We start from the raw sequence: 17,126 nt of genomic DNA, 5'->3' as shown, positions 1-17,126 counted from the left end.
ACACACACACACACACACACACACACTTTCAGAGCTGTATGTAGGCCCAGCTATCATTTTGAAAGTTGTCCAAGTGGGTGGAGTGAAGGGAAAACCCAGAAGTCACGGAAAGGAGAAGGGGTGTGTGGAAAAGAGTTCTGAATGTTCTGCAGGAGAAGGCGGGCACACATCTGCTCAGACTGCAGCATTATTAAGGACTTCAGCATCTATGTTTTGCTCGTCCATGACTTTAACCATCTGCTCAGTAGCGTCCTTAACCAACTACTCATTCTCTTTTCTGTCCTGCCTTTCAGCTTCCCTCCACACCTGGCGTTCCCTTTTCTTTGCATTGGGGAATTGCAGTACCTCCCGGAACGTGTCTTTTTTGCTCCATCTTTCCTCCAGGAAACTTTCCTAGAGATCTCTCTGGAGGATTCCCATGAGATCTCGGCGTGCATCAACGCCCTGTTCTGCCATAGTGATTTAGCTACACAGGGAAATGTTCAGCACACAAAAACATAGGCAGCTCTGTACATTTCTGTTCCCTGAACCCACCTCCATATTACACAAACCACAGCCCCTTGCCAGGCATCTCCTCTGTTGCTTCTTGCTCACTGGAGAGCAACTGCTGAGACAGGCTAAACATCTCTGGAGTGGTGAACAGTTCCTGGCTGCCTGCCCCACTGGGTGACCCTGCCGGGAGCTTCACTTTGTCGTCTAACTCCACCTCTTCATCAATGACTTCATCCTCCAGGTTAGGTCCTCTTTCTGCTGCCTCCAGGCCTGCCAAAGTATCCACACAGCTCTTGGAGGTGGGGTCGCCACCAAGGATAGCATCCAGATAGAACTGGCAGGTCTTAGATGTAGGTACGGCCTAGGACCCCCTCAAAATGTCCCATTTGCCTCCTTTGCCTTATGGTATGCCTGCCTCAACTCTTTATCTTAACTCTGCACTGCAGCATGTCCCAATCATAGCCCTTTTCACACAAACTTTGAGAAATCTCCCCGTAGGTATTCCAGTTCCTACAGCTCAAGTGCAGCTGTGACTGCACAGCCTCCTTTCCCCATATACTGAACAGATCCACAGTGGTCCAATCAGGAGAGCGTTTGCTGCGATAACCTGCCATGGTCACTGTCATAAACAGATAGCTAAGGGTTAATGTTCTTTTACCTGTAAAGGGGTAACACCAGTAACCTGAAACATCTGACCAGAGAACCAATTAGGAAACAAGACTTTTTCAAATCTGGGTGGAGGGAAGTTTGTGTGTGAGTTCTTTGTTCTTTGTCTTGTCTGACCCTCTCGGCTCTGAGAGTGATTTTTCTATCTCCTGCCTTTTTAATTTTCTGTTTTCAAGTTGTAAGTACAAAGATAATAAGACAATAGGTTTATATATTTTTTTTTTTGTATTTACATGTGTGTAGTTGCTGGAGTGTTTTGAATTGTATTCTTTTTGGATAAGCCTGTTTATTCACTTTTTTTTTTTTTTTTTTTAGCAATTGACCCTGTATATTTTCACCTTATACAGAGACTATTTTTAATGTATTTTTCTTTTTTTTTTAATAAAGCTTTTTTTTTAAGACCTGTTGGAGTTTTTTTTTAGTGGGGACTCCAGGGAATTGAGTCTGCAGCTCACCAGGGAATTGGTGGGAGGAAGAAGTCAGGGGGAAAATCTCTTTGTGTTAGATTTACTAAGCCTGACTTTGCATACCCTCTGGGTAAGGGGGAAGAGAGATTAGCTCTCTTGGTGCTTGTGTTTCCAGGACTGGAAGCAGGGAATCTCCTAGGGTCATCCAGGGAGGGGAGCCTGGGATGAAGTAACCAGGAAACAAGGGGAGGGGGTTATTTCGCTTTGTTGTAGGACTCAAGGCATCTAAGTCTGGGGGTCCCCCAGGGAAGGTTTTGGGGAGACCACAGTGAGCTAGGCACTTTATAAATCCCTGGCTGGTGGCAGCGTTATCAGGTCCAAGCTGGTAACTAAGCTTGGAGGTTTTCATGCTAACACCCATATTTTGGACGCTAAGGTCCAGATCTGGGAAAAAATGTTATGACAGTCACCTGGGAAGATGTGATGAGACCTCTCCTGGCCAAGCAAACAAGAAATGGAATTTCAAAAATTCCCTTGGCTTCTAAGCGGGCGGGACAGATGATTGTTCATCTGGCTGCAGGGCAGTGGAGTTCAAACAGCTGGCCAGAGTGGTCACAATGGGAATTGTGGGACACCTTGTGGAGGCCAATTTAAAGTAATAAAATCAAGAGTGGTGTCTACATTGGCACTTTGTCAACAAAAATTTTGCGCAAAAGGTCTTGTGTTTCGTTGGGGTGGTTTTATTTTGTCACCAAAGTCGCATCACAATATGTACTCATCCACTGTTTTGTTGATGAGTGTAGACAAGGCTTTACACTTACTAAGGCAAATGTCTTTAGATTCTCACATGCATTCTGAGCAAGAGCAGGAGCCAGTGAAACATGGTGATTGTTACCCATTTTCAGAAAAGTAATGCCTTGTCTACACTAGAAGATTGTAGGTCTCTAACTATACTGGTGTACTTAATGAAGTACCATCCCAACTACTGTGGATGCAGTTATATCAGTATACAGATGATTTATACAGTATAGCTGTTCTGGTGTAAGACACCTTTATACCATTATAACTGCATCTCCGGTAGGGCTTGTACTGACAGAACTGTGTCTGTAAACAGTCACACTCCAAACTGATGACATAGTTACATTGGTAGAAAAATTGTGTCTAGACCAGGCCTTAGAGAAATGGAGTGACAAGACTCTCACCAGTACTGTTTCAGTTCGTGTTTTGATCCAGGCAGCATCTGCAGGGGAGCCCAAGACATTCAGATGTAATCATGAAAAGGAGAATACTTAAACAGAAAACATGGTCAATGTAAAGAAGATCCCATGACGATAGCATGTTGTTGCGTAGATCTGTGTGCTGCAGTAGCATCAAACCCTTGGTCATGCAGTGTAGTAAGTGAACCCTGCCAGCAGAATATTGCAGCTGTTAAACTGGAGTGTTTAATTCCTCATTGGGAGAAATGGAAATGCAGTACTTGACAGGATAAGCCCATTAGATTTGAGGATCCCGAAAAGGGCATCACAATGTTTTCCTGATACTGGTGATAATGTGACATGAAATGTATCCAGCTGTAATTTGAAACTGATAAACTCACGCTACCAGAAATCTTGAAAGTTACCAGAAATAGGTGCAAATGCAAGCTGTGAATTTAGAAAAAGGTCCTGTAAATATTTGTTCCAGTACATTTGATTCTCAATTTACAATGAAGAAGGGTTAATTCATCTGAAGAGAGATTTCTTAATGGCCTCCTACACAGACAGAACTTTTTTTTTATTAATGTAATGGTGCCAGATTGCATTTGAAGGGCATTCAGAGATACTAAAGAGACTAAGAAATGCCATTTTAAATAGAAAAGGTGTTTGTTTTCATTATGGGTAAATGCCATTTTATGTTTTGATGCTTTTGAGGCACCTGTGAGAGTATGAGGGAAACTTTTTGTTTTGCATTTAATATCTACAGTATGTCTCTGTTAAATATTTTATGTAAAATAACACTGAGACTTAATTTGTTCCTCCCATGTGTAAGAAATCTGTGGAAGGGAACAAGCTAAACAACCTTCCTGTTCACATTTCTGATGTGTGGCAGGTAAGACGTGCAGATTGTGCTAGGTTTCTTAGGTTATGTCTACACTACGGCCTATGTTGGCATAATTTATGTCACTCGAATGCGAATAAACAACTCCCTGAGTGCCATAAAGCTACACCAACATATGAGCTCATGTGCAAGTCATGCCTGACCAACATGATTGCCTTCTGTGTTGAGATAACTGGCTCTGTGGACATGGGGAAAGCAGTGGACATGATATCCCTTTAGCAAAGCTTCTGGTACGATCTCCCACAGCATTCTTACCAGCAAGTTAAAGTAGTATGCATTGGATGAATGGACTGTAAAATGGATAGAAAGCTGGCTAGATCATCAGGCTTAACTGGTAGCGATCAACATCTTGATGTCTAGTTGGCAGCCGGTATTAAGCGGAGTGCCCCACGGGTCGATCCTGAGGTCGGTTTTGTTCAATGTTTTCATTAAAGATCTGGATGATGGGATGGATTGCACTGTCAGCAAAGTCGCAGATGACGCTAAACTAGGGGGAGAGGTAGATATGCTGGAGGGTAGGGATGGGGTCCAGAGTGACCTAGACAAATTGGAGGATGGGGCCAAAAGAAATCTAATGAAGTTCAGCAAGGACAAGTGCAGAGTCCTGCACTTAGGATGGAAGAATCCCATGTATTGCTACAGGCTGGAGACCGACAGGCTAAGCGGCAGTTCTGCAGAAAAGGACCTGGGGATTACGGTGGACGAGAAGCTGGATATGAGTCAGCAATGGGCCCTTGTTGCCAAGAAGGCTAATGGCATATTGGGCTGCATTAGTAGGAGCTTTGCCAGCAGATCGAGTAAAGTGATTATTCCTCTCTATTCAGCACTGGAGTATTGCGTCAGAAAGGATGTGGACAAATGGGAGAGTCCAATGGAGGGCAACAAAAATGATTAGGGGGCTGAGGCACATGACTTTATGAGGAGAGGCTAAGGGAACTGAGCTTATTTAGTCTGCAGAAGAGAAGAGTAAGGGTGGATTTGATAGCAGCCTTCAACTACCTGAAAGCGTGTTCCAAAGAGGATGAAGCTCGGCTGTTCTCAGTGGTGACAGATGTTCTGTCATATATGCAGATGACAGAACAAGAAGCAATAGTCTCCTTGTGGGGAGGAGGGGGAGGTCTAGGTTGGACCTGCAATGTGTTGTATTTTCCTAATAAAGCAAGTTATGTTTTATGTATTTGAATGATACAAAAGTAGGGTGAAAATCGGAAAAAAATGAGTAATACCTTTTGTAAAACCTGGTAATTTTTGGGTAAAAATTGCTTTAAACTGAAAATGAAGGGTCTTACAAATGTGCCATGATACATTTTCCCCTTATGTTCCCTTTATCTCCTTCAACAGTAGCACGACAAGTTCCCAGCTGAATGGAAATTGGCATGTGACTATTGCATGTGCTCTATAACCCCTCTGGGAGGACTCCTGGAGAGGCCAGAGTCTGCTACTCTGGCAGTCAATGGCAAAACGCCATTTGAAAGTGTGGAGGATGAGCTGAGACTGGATGAGGAAAAATTAATTCTTCTCTGTGCAGACTTCAGTCCATAGACATGTTTAGGGTAATTTTCCCCTGCTCCTCCCAGCTCACATGCCATGTTCCCTATCTCCACGTGGATATGTGGGGGTTTTACGCAGACTCTGGAGGCAGCTATGCAGGGAGAGTATCTGGAGTAGTGCCCTCCTCTGGCCACGGCTGACAACAGCAGGATACCAAAGGAGGAAAACTAACTTTTGAAGTGATGAGAGTGGCCCATTACGAACAGTTAATAAGGTGTAAGTAACACACCTTACCACTCTCTTACCACTCTCTTTTCCTCCCTTGGTATCCTGTTTTTAATTGATTTTATCTTGTTAGAGTGACCTCACACTTGGTAAAGCAACACCATTCTTTCATGTATTTATGCCTGCTCCTGTATTTTTCACTTTATGCATCCGATGAAGTAGGTTCTAGCCCTTGAAAGCTTATGCCTAAATAAATTTTAGTCTTTAAGGTGCCACAAGGATTCCTCGTTGTTTTTGCTGATACATACTAACACGGCTACCATGCTGAAAACTGTATGGGGCTCAAGTCTCCTCCCATTAGAGTCAATGTCAGAACTCCCAGTGACTTGACTGAGGTCAGGAGCAGGCATGTAGCTTATACAGTGTATGTATATTTTATTATTCATCATCTGTAAATCCACTTTCCCATTTTATAGTCTTTGTATGAATTGACTGTAAATTAATTCCATACATTGCACAAAAACTAATCATCTTGTCAGAACTATATTTTTGGTCACTGAGATCAGGAAACCAGAGGGCTGAGCCTCCTGCCAGCTTGTAAATGACACAAGGTGCGTACTGTCATGCCAACAGGAATGTTTTTCTCTCTGTTCACCTGGAACTATCCCGTCATAAATCCTTGCCAAACAAACAGCCAGACCTACGGTGATGTGCCCTGGGTTCACTCTTTGCTCGTGGGGTGTATGCCGTAATTAAAAGGTGGGATAAGTGATCTCACTACTGCTTGAGGTCTTGAGCAACCAATGATAACTCATACTGATGGGTCCGTTGACTAATTCCACTTCCAAGGTTCAGTGACCTGCTACTATAACAATGTAGGTTCGTGGGTTTGGAGGGAAATCGCTAGTTAGGCTCTCCTAAATTCTGTGTGTGTGCTAGTTACAGTGGGAGAATGTATTCAGTTTTTGTAGACTGGCTCTTTGGTCAAAGTTCCCCATTGATTCCTGTGTGTCTTTATATACCGAATTTGGTTCCTTCACTAGCCTGAGAAATTCCCTAATATCTGTGATTTTTTTCAAGGTAAAATTACCATTTACTGACTGCCTGCAGACTTCATTAAAACGCTAGAGCAGAATGTGCAAAACCTGCCATGCTTAGTCACTGGTGGGAACTTGTCCTTGGTCTCATATTGCAGGTGAAATCTCAGGCATGCGAAAAAACAAAACACAAAAAAAGAAAACCCAACTTTTTTTGGCTGGAGCATGATCGTACTAAGAAATCAGCTGTCTGATAAGAAATCAAAGGTGGGCATTGCCATCAGGTCTGCGGAATAGCATAATAAACACATTTGTAATCTGAAGTGATCATAAAGGTGTAAATTCATAGTGTACTTAAAAACGGCCATTCAGTATTTTGCTTGTTTTTAATGGTGTAAGATGACAAAATGCAGTTGTGAAGCTAAGTATTAACTTACACAAAAACTGTCTACAAACAAGACCAGCCTATTGCTAGAGGCGTTAGTCATGCACTCTTTACCTCTTGTGTACAGTATGCAATCCACTGGTATGATGTGTGAAGTGTGCCGCAAAACCCATGTGCAAGCTTTGGAATGTTTAATAGATCTAGATCTGAGGCCAGTGTTTCATTAGCCATTTCTTCTGGCTTCTCCCCTGGCTCCATGTCTGGCAGTTGTGGCTATGGAACAGTTTATGGGGCTTTGTGTATGCTGGCTAGGTGGCTTCTGAGATGTTTTGTCCTCCAGGATACCTTTTTATATGGTCTCACTTCTGAAGCAAGGGTTTTCCCCCATCATAAACTTGGGTCCGGGGGTGTGAGAAGGACAAGGTAAAAGAGGATGAGATCCAACAGATATTCGCTAAGATGCCCATCCAAAGCCTAGACGCACAATACATCTAACCTTTAAGTCTTACTGCTGCTCCAGCTGTAGTGTAGCTGGGTTGTTGGCAGCTCTAATAAAAGAAACCAAGGTTTATATTGCATAACTGGTACATGGTGTGTAGCAAGAGGGCAAATAATTGAGATTTATTCCATGTTTGATAGGCTGTGGAAGCCAGCACTAGCCTAAGGCATTGGTATCCTTGTGTGGTGCATAAAGCACAAGTTAAATGGACATTTCATACATTTAGCAACCCAGTTGTTCTGTATTCTGCATCTGCTCTTACCATCATCCGTTGTAAAATAAATGCAATGTTTGCCACCCTGCTTTTATATGCATTCGATGAACTTAGAATTTGTCAGCTCCATTTTCCATTTCCCTGTATCTCCATTATCTTGAAATGTATACCAGTGCAAAATGCTACCAAATCAGAATGGGAATGATTTACACACTCTTTGCTCCGGGTGTAAATAGCTACAGAAGGTGCAGGACAATGGAATACACTTCTACCCCGATATAACGCTGTCCGTGGGAGTCAAAAAATCTTACTGTGTTATAGGTGAAACCGCGTTATATCAAACTTGCTTTGATCTGCTGGAGTGCGCAGCCTCGCCCCCTCCTCCTCCCCCGAGCACTGCTTTACCGTGTTATATCTGAATTCGTGTTATATTGGGTCGCATTATATCGGGGTAGAGGTGTATGTCCATGTGCATGGCACAGTGCTGTGTATTTATGCAGAGCTCCTATACAATGGGTTTCCTTTCTTAGATGAATCAAAAACTGGTTTGCCCAAGTGTCACGGTCATAGGAGCTATAGAATTTAGATTATAAAAGTAGATTGCAGTTAGTGAATCTGGCTATTGATATCATATGTTTATTTGACTATTTTTATCTTTTTAATAAAATTGTAACTAAAATGTTTTACTTATTTGCATTCTCTGCTTAAATGATCTGCATTGCAAAATCACTTTTTATGGAGTGCTTCACGTTTTCAACTATATACACATCTGTGCCTTTTATAGTTTAAGTTTTTACTGTAAGAAGCTAGCAATTAAGATTGGTGATCTGTTCAGGAAAAAAGGTGGAACATCACTAGCAAATTTTTCTTGATGCTTGCTTAGCAACATTTTAAAGAATTGCAAAGTACATAGCAATGCTATGTAAAGACTTCCAATATATTTATTCCTTTAGTCAAACTAGATGATTCATCGTAGCTAACATTTGGCTCACCTTTCCTTCCTTTGGGTTCATGTATATGCAGTGCTGATTAATGAAATGGTTTGCCTAAATAAATAAATATATGGCAGCTTATTAATAAAGATTAGCTTTGAATTGTGCATGTTGCTAATGAAGCTGGGATGGATCACACTAGACTCAGCAGGATTTAGTGCTTTAGATATTTGCCGCTGTCCGCTGCAAAGTATCATTTATATGGCCTGCTTAACTCAGTTAATAATGATAGCGATGCCTTAAAAGTGAACTGGGAAGCTTTTGTAAATACTTTTTTAAAGAAGATTTGAGCTCCCAGCCAGGTCCATAATGATCGTTGTGTTGGAATACAAATAAACTGTGTAAGGTGTTTGAAGATGAGATCCTTCTTATCTGCAGAAATTTTTGGCCTGAGAGAGTTAGGTGCTGAGCACCTGTCAAATACTATTGAAATGAGTGAGAGTCAAGGGCTCACAGGGTAAGGACAAACACTGCAACAACTGATGACCCAGACCTTGTGCTGTGTGTCCAGAGCCAGATTTGAACTGATTTGTTCTCCACTTTTTAATAAATGTGTAGAAGCAATTAAAAAACTCTTGAAACAAGTTGGATTTACAGCAGATGACATTAACAAGGTAGTTCTGTGCGGTGGTTCTACTCAGATCCAAAAGCTGCAACAGCTAATTAAAGACCTCCCAGCTGAATTCTATCAGAATCTTGATATACTGACCTTGCTGGCATGCTGCAAGGGCCATCTTTCCCCCCTCAAGCATCTAGGGGAAAAGTCGGGCAGGAGATGGTAATAGAAGTGATTATTGACAGATATTGTTGTTCATATGGTTCATTTTGGTTTTCTGGCCAGTCTGTTGAATTCACTGAATCTGCTGAATGTGTTAGAAAATTTTAATTTGTTGTCTGATTTTTTTAAAAAAAAGTTTTTTCAAATGTCCAGTGATTAGGATGATCAAAATAAATCAATAATTTAAAGTTGGTTTGGGAATGCAAATTTCCAAACTAGATTATGTTCTTGAGCTGCTGGTATTCTCAGGAAAAAACACAAAAACCCATGAATACCAGATATTTAAAACCCTTTGCATTTTGATGTGTGAGAGTATTTTGTACACAAGTAAACAAGCATGTCTGTTTTTCTCTCTAGAATGATGAAGTCCTCTGTACATACAGAAGAGGATGACTTTGTTCCAGAGCTTCAGAGAAGCATTCATCCCCGAGAGAGGCCGGATTGGGAAGAGACTCTCAGTGCTATGGTAAAGCATTGTTATATTTTATATATGCCTTGCTTTCTGTCCTGAACAGTGTTACAATGAGCTGCCCATTGGTTCTTTTATAATTATAGATTTTGACGTTATGTTCTTCTATTTCAAATCATTATGCTGATTACACAGTAGTCTGAAGAACAGTGGGATGTATTCCTTCCGCTTGCAATTCAGTGATGGGAGAGAAACACACTCGTGGAGGTTCTGTCCTATTAATACATGGCCCTAAGCAGACCTAATAATCGATTAAATGGTCCATAATGTCACAGTGATTTTCAATCTGCATTAACCTCTTTTTCAGCAACTGTCTCCAGTATGAGGGGAACATCTAGTAAAAACATGCTCTTTGACACCCACAGTGTTGTACAGAGAAAATTAGCAATATGTTGGCGGTGTCTACATAAATGAAACATTGGCTTGAAAACTAAACCCCCACAGTGAGTAGAAAAGTAACCTGCTAGTGCATGTTTCCTTGCTCAGTGAAGCCAATGGAAAGTGAGCACTGAGTCGGGCCATTAGAGAGTTGTGGCCTGATTTTTTCAAATGAGCGGAGCACCTTGAGTTCAGGTTGACTTTAGTGGAAGCTGGGGTTGCTCAGCTTTGGAAATCAGGCTGTTACTCTATTAGCAGCTTCAGTGGGCTTCCTTACTTGGTGGCCTCGTTAAGTGACCTTACATCACAACACCATGGCCTGACTTCTGTTAGCGTAGGACTAGCTGGAGCTTGTAGTGTGTGTTCATTTTATAATTTCTAATCTGAACCAAATTGCCTTATTAACCAACTAGTCTGGTGGAAAAATTCTATTCCAATGACTGAGATATTGATTCTCTGTGTGGGGAATGAGTTTTTAATCCCCATGCTGTAGAAGAGCTGTGTGCAACACCCTTCCAAGTGAACTCCTGGTAGTAAAACATTCACCATCTTCATTTGTGATCAGTAAATATTTTGCGCTTTTGTTGTGTCCTGTTTGGATTTGCAGGGCTCATTTTGTATGAGTGTCAAGGTGAGACTCTTTACCAACAATGGCAAAGATAGATGGGTCAATATTTTAAAAGTAAGCATCATGCCCCAATCATTTTCTTACCTTTTGGTCAGACGATTCTGAGTCAACCGTGTCACTTATGTAGCTTCCTGATGCCTGAATTGGCTTTTCTGGAGGAGTCGGTGTTTTTTGTCTGGAACCGATAGGAGATGCTATTGCTGGCAGGATAAATATTCTTTATATTCTAATTTTTCTCTTCTCTTCCCATGGTGTCTGACCTCATTCTCTCTCCTTTCCCTCCCTCTGCATGCTCCTCCCCTCCCACACACTTCAAGCATTATGAAATGAAGAGTGGGCTTAGAAGTGTATTAACTCCTCCCCCGCCACACTGGGGTGGGTGTCCTTGGCTTTTCCAGTGTTTCAGTGACCAGGACATTCAAACAATGACCTTTCAGAGTATTTCTCCATGTAAGGAATCTTAATGTACTGACAGGGAGGAGTGAATACTTTGATTGGTAACACTGCATTGGAAACATGGTTTCAGTTACTTCTGTGGAGGTCTTGCAGATAAATCCATTACATGTTCCAGGCAACAACCCAGTGAAGGTCAGGACTCTAAATCCAATGGGCCCTTCTTTAGAACTAGGACCTTTTGTCACTTGAAAAGATTTCTTGAGGTTTTCTTGGTCTGTCTTTGTGGCAAGGTAAAGTCATCAGACTCCCAACAGAAGATCTGAGTAACAATGGAATTGTCCCATCCATAAGCCCCTGTCACATATGCAGCAGTATTTATACCACAACACCTTTCCAAATGACCTTTAAAGCAAGGACATTGAATACCCTGTATTCATTCTGTGCCCGACAGTGAGAAAGCGTGCTTTTCAACATCACTTAGTTTCACAGAGCCAACAAGCTTCATTGAGACTCAGTTCAGGTGAAACACAGGGCTGCTTATGAAGCCATATAAGAATCAGACAGAATAATCAAACAGGGCATTTTTAATTCAAAATCATATTTGCTAGAAGAATTGGAAGAAGGTATACCTACATGGATCACTAGAGCATGAAAGGTGATTTGATATCTGGTGGTGTTAAATTTTTGTGTTAACTGACTGTTCTTTTACATATCATTCATAGAATGTGCAGATAGCAAGTGTATGTAGAAAAAGAGTTACCAATCTACCTCATAGTGGGGTTGTATCTTCATTTTACAGACAACGAAAGAGAGCACCATGCACACTTAATATGATATTTTGTTCCAAAGTTTATTTTCAAGCAAAAACAAAAATGTTTTGGATTCACCGGTGTTTGTGCCCCCTATTGTTTTCCCATATCGTTTTGTCTGTTTGTGACTCTTTACCTCTCATCCATCCTTTGTTAATTCTACCTGTCTCCAGTCATTCCCTCCCGGGTTGTTCTTCCTCTGTATGTCTCTTTTTCTGGTCTGTACCTCATACTGCTTCTTCACTGTAACTTAGCAGGTAGCTGTATAGGTACACCTTTGATCATGCATGCATAAGAACAAGGTCTGCTCCTAATCCATCTTGTTCAGCAAGCAGTACATGCTTGTGTCCTTAGCTAGGACCGTGCTGCTGAGTGCTTCCTGAGACCTTAAAACTTGGTAGTCTTGTGTATATCGCAGGTTGGACGACCCATTGCCTGTAACCTCTAGATGTGTCTCAGGACTGCAGATCTCCATTCATCATTGGTGGGTCTTCACTTGCGATGCATAAGTGTTTGGCCTACAAAGCCTTTACTCCTGCTGAATGAATCACAAGCCAGAAAACACACACATATGCACATGTGCGCACACACACACAATTTGAAGGTCAGAATCCTAGAAAAACACACTGCCATTGCTTCAGTTATTTTTACTAGTAAATTGAGCAGATGTATTCTCTAAATCATTGATGGGTGATAAATGCAACCTCATGCTGACATTTTTAGTTACTTTTCAGAGTATGTCCACCTTTAGGTATTTATAAAGTGCTTTGTGATGTAGAACGTGCTATAGAAGCTTTAAATATGCATGTATTTATTTGGGCTAAATTCATGGTTGTCGAATTCTGTTGATTTCAGTTGCATTTCAACCAGAGAGTACGTTGACCCATTGCCATTACTGTGTTCAATCTGTGCCTTTGGTACTGTAGCGTACTTGTTGTCTTGAATGTTTATGATATTCCTGGGGTGCCATAACAGGGTGACTTCTGGAGGATGACAAGCAGCACATTTTCAGAGGCATTTGCTTGAGGCCAAGTTATCTGTAAGGTAAGATTAACAATGCCAAAGAGTTGTATAATGTTCCATTCATTGAGGAGGGGAAAATCTCCACGTGTAGGAAGCAAAGCAAGCCTAGTGGCATACTTTTGTGACTGTTTTTTTTTTCTTTTCCTGCCACTGATTTACAGTGGACTAAAAGATTCACTTTTTCGAGCTTGATACCCTGTTATTTGCATCATGGTTGTTGTCTTGGCTCACTTTTACTCATGAATATTCCTTACAGCTTGACTGTCTAGTAATCTGTGTTTAGGTAGCATCTATGCATTTTGAATGTTGGGGTGATTTTTTTCTCAGCATGCAGTGGGTGTTCTGTCCTCTTGATACATGTTGCACAAGGGCTTGAAGACTAGACACCTTTAATTTTAATATGGAACAGACAAAGCCGGTCTTTTATGTCACCTCTCTGTGCCTTAGTTTCCCCACTTATAAAATGGGGATAAAGATACTGACTTCCTTTGCAAAGCACTTCGCCTTAGGCAATTAATTTTTATTTGCTAGGTGAGTAAAATATCATTAGGATTTTGTTTTTCTTGATCCTCATCCTGTGACAGGATTGTTGAGAAGATTTTTGCACTTGAGCTGGTAAACTTTCATTACCATTTTGCAAGGTTGCATTAACGTTTAGCATCCAGATGATAATATCACTCTTGCATTCTTGGAAGCCATGCTCTGCAAAACCCGTTTATTTCGCCATCCAGTAGTTGGCATTTTGCCTAAATTTGCAGTGCACTCAAGTACCCATATGGTCTGGACATAGAAACCAGCAGGGATTATTTGCCCTGAGGTGGCTTTATGATAAGCAGGAGAGGTTGATTTTCATGAACCAATACCACTAGACTTTATGACTGGCTATTTTTCTTCCTACCTGGAATGTACCATTACTCACCGCCTGACAAGTCCCTCACTGCCAACTCAGTGAATCTGATTGAGGTGATCACATCCTCTCTTTGTCCAGCAAATGAATCCTTCCAGCTCAGAGTGCATTACCTACTCATTAGACCATAATGGCTGGCCATCATATTGCAGCAGTCTTTAGCATGGAGCTTTTAGCCTTACTATATAATGTAGAAATTCTGGATGTTTGTATGAAAGTTCAGACACTAATTCCTTTTTGGGACAGGTGAATTTTCCCTAGATTCACGACAGCATCTCTCATCTAAGTTATGTGCTTGATGTTGCAATAGTTTGGTCATTCGTAATACACCTGGGATTCCTACCTATACTAGATCTGTTAACATAAATATTGAGTGCATATTAACTTGCATCTTTCATATGCTGTTCTCAGCTGCCTTGATAAGACACCAGCCTGATTCTGATCTCACATCACTTTGATAACTTCAGTGGAATTACACATGATTTACTTCAGGTGTGCAATAAAAACCAGGCTCCTTTCATCATTCAGATTACATTATGATCTTTGCTATATAAAATTAGACATATGAGCTGGAATGAAAATCCTATCAGGCCCTTTACTGAAGCAGTGATGAGAAACCTGTGAAATCTGTCAAGTGGCTGTCTTAATACTTCCACAAGCATCAGCTCTTAGGGAAAGTATATGTCATAGCATCTGAGGCCAGATTGTTTGACATGCTGAGGCTGCTCTTCAAAGACACCCCCCCATCTCCCAGTCAAAGCAGGTTATAAGATCAGGCGGTCTCCATGGGTCCCAGCGAGTGCCCACTGAAGTCAGTATAAGTGCTCTTTGTTGAGTTAAATTGGCCTTGTGTTCCAGTTGCACTAATGAGGATGGGAAGGAGGGGAGCAGGACAGAAGAGAAAGTGAGGCTTGCTAACAAAAACCTACATCAGCAGTCCAGGTCCTTCAGCTCATAGCAAGGCTCCTGCAAAGAGCAATTTTAACTTGACACAGAAACATAAAGAGCATGGAAAGAGCTTAGGGAAAGCACTTTGTGCACCAAAACCCTGAAATTTTCATCTGCTGCTGTAGCTTTTGTAGGACATGGCTGGTCTAACAGTCAGTCCCCAGACTAGAGGATTCCTTCTGGGTGAGAGAATACAACCCCCATTGCAGACTGCAAATATATGGGTCTGCTGTTCCACGTTTTTAACTTTTGTTTTTTGTTTTTTAAAACGGGAAAAGTTTAGGATTAATGTACATTAGTAAAGAGAGTAATGTATAAAAGATGCATGTTATGTCACAACTGTATTAATGCGAACTGAATTTTAGTGCGTTTCTCAGTTTTGCATAGTGCAAAGATATCGTCCCAATTTTAAGCTGTGTTTGATTCATTCAGCCTTTCTGAAAGAACTATCTTTTTCCTACTAATAAAGATGTCATTGCCCATTTCCTGGTGTTTGCTGGGAAGTTTCACTTGAAATCATTGTTTTGTATTTCAATGGCATTTCCTCCAGCTATAGCAATGGTCACAGAAACATTTTTATATGGTTTGACTTTATCTCTCTGAAAGGCCTATTCATCACTATTAGGTCCCCAACCGTCAGTGCCATGCAGTGAGCCACGTCAGTCTTGTTTGGCCTGATGGCTGAACTGGCATGACAAATTTTGTTGCACTGTGGGTGATGGTGAGTGTTCATAGCATAGGTCAGCATCCAGTTGTGTTTTTCTCAGTGTGTGGAAGCGACAGATGACAGATTATCTGTACGTCCAATATCTGTTTGTGGAATACTCCCATGAAATGCTCTTCATCCAACGTTATCCAATGTGGCTGAACTCCCTGGGTGGTCATGTGACGTAGTTGGAGTCCTCGTTGTCTCTCCCCCAACCCAAACATGAGTTATTTCTTGCTACGAGTGAAAACACAGAAGAACAGATTTTCTAAGCATTAAAACTGAGGCCTTTCTTACAGTCTTCACAAAAATCCAGCATATGATTATGGCTACTCCCCAAAACTAAAACCAAATCTTGTTTTAGTGGGTAAGCTGCAGATTTGTACTTTTTTAAATAAAATCCACATTTAAGAAAACAGAATGGGTTAAATTCATCCTTCTGTTACGTGTCCGTAACATCATTCATTTCAGCAGGGTTGCACAGAGTGTCAAGAATAGCAGTATTTGGTTCACTAAGATTATAGAATGTGTTTGCGTTAGGTTTTAGAAAAGGTGATTGCTTCCTGGATATGGTGGAAGCAGACTGACCTGTTTTAAAAAGAAAAGTGTCGTAAAGCCTGATTTCTCAAAATTAAAAATAAATAAAAATAAAAGAGTTGCCTTTATACTTAAACACCTCCCTCCAGCCTTTGCAAACATTGCAGCATTGGGCATGAGAATCAAAACATGAAACTGATGAAAAGCCCAGCTTTTTTTCTTCATTGTACAAGCTGAGTGAAATTAAAAATTATTCTAGTTTTATACAGAGACTAAAAGCACAGTGGGGTCTTTAGACTAAGGTGCAGATAAGCCCTTGCACTGAAAACCTACCATCTAAGGAACTAATTCTGTAAAACTCTTATGTACATGAATAAATTTACTCACATCAGTAGTCCTGTTGACTTCTATAGGACTATTCGTGTGCTTAGTTATACATGGGCTTAAGTGCTTTGGATTGGGGCCTAACTGGGCAATGGAGGGGATCCAACAGCTGGCAAATGATTGAGTAGTGAAATTTTTCTTGTACGTTGTTAATTCACTGTTTCATCTGTCAGTAGATCTATGTTTTAATCCATTCTGTTTCCCAGTTTATAACTTCTTTGAGGCATTATCTAGGTGTTGGAATTGTTTTTGTTTTATTTTCTATTTAAGAATTGTATTTGTAAGGAGAGAGATGAAGGGAATCGTTTTTAAAAACAAGTATAAATGGGAACCACAAAAAGTGAAGAGTTTATATAAAATTATTTTTAGCAGCCTGGGGACATGATCCTGTTCCCATTAAAGTCAATAGAAGCTTGGCAGTCGGTGTTGCTGCAGTGCTCAGGCAGGCTAGTCCCTACCTGTCCTGGCTGGCACCACGCTGTGCCGTGGAAGTGGCCGTCAGGTCCAGCTCCTAGGCAGGGGTGGCATGAGGCTGCACACGCTGCCCGAGCACCGGCTCCACACTCTCATTGGCTGGGAGCTGGGGGGCGGAGGGGAGCTCCAGCTGGCAAGCGCAGCACGCGCAGAGCCGCCTGCTGTGCCTCTGCCTAGGAGCTGG

General features: G+C 41.4%; 1 protein-coding gene across 7 annotated transcripts in view; it reads left to right on the top strand.

Annotated features, from left to right (window-relative positions):
* Positions 1-17,126, top strand: part of ARHGAP32 (Rho GTPase activating protein 32) — a 403,957-nt gene that overhangs the window by 165,734 nt on the left and 221,097 nt on the right. For all 7 annotated transcript variants that reach the window (XM_050921524.1, XM_050921528.1, XM_050921525.1 and 4 more), the window contains exon 2: positions 9,641-9,749. In XM_050921524.1, coding sequence (XP_050777481.1) covers positions 9,642-9,749 — 108 coding nt within the window. In that variant the 5' untranslated portion in view covers position 9,641. The remainder of the gene's footprint in view (positions 1-9,640; positions 9,750-17,126) is intronic.

This window comes from Gopherus flavomarginatus, chromosome 13, assembly GCF_025201925.1.
Source record: "Gopherus flavomarginatus isolate rGopFla2 chromosome 13, rGopFla2.mat.asm, whole genome shotgun sequence".
Taxonomy (NCBI): Eukaryota; Metazoa; Chordata; order Testudines; family Testudinidae; genus Gopherus; species Gopherus flavomarginatus.
The sequence above is the reverse complement of the archived record's forward strand: the minus strand, read 5'-3'. Positions and strand labels throughout refer to the sequence as shown.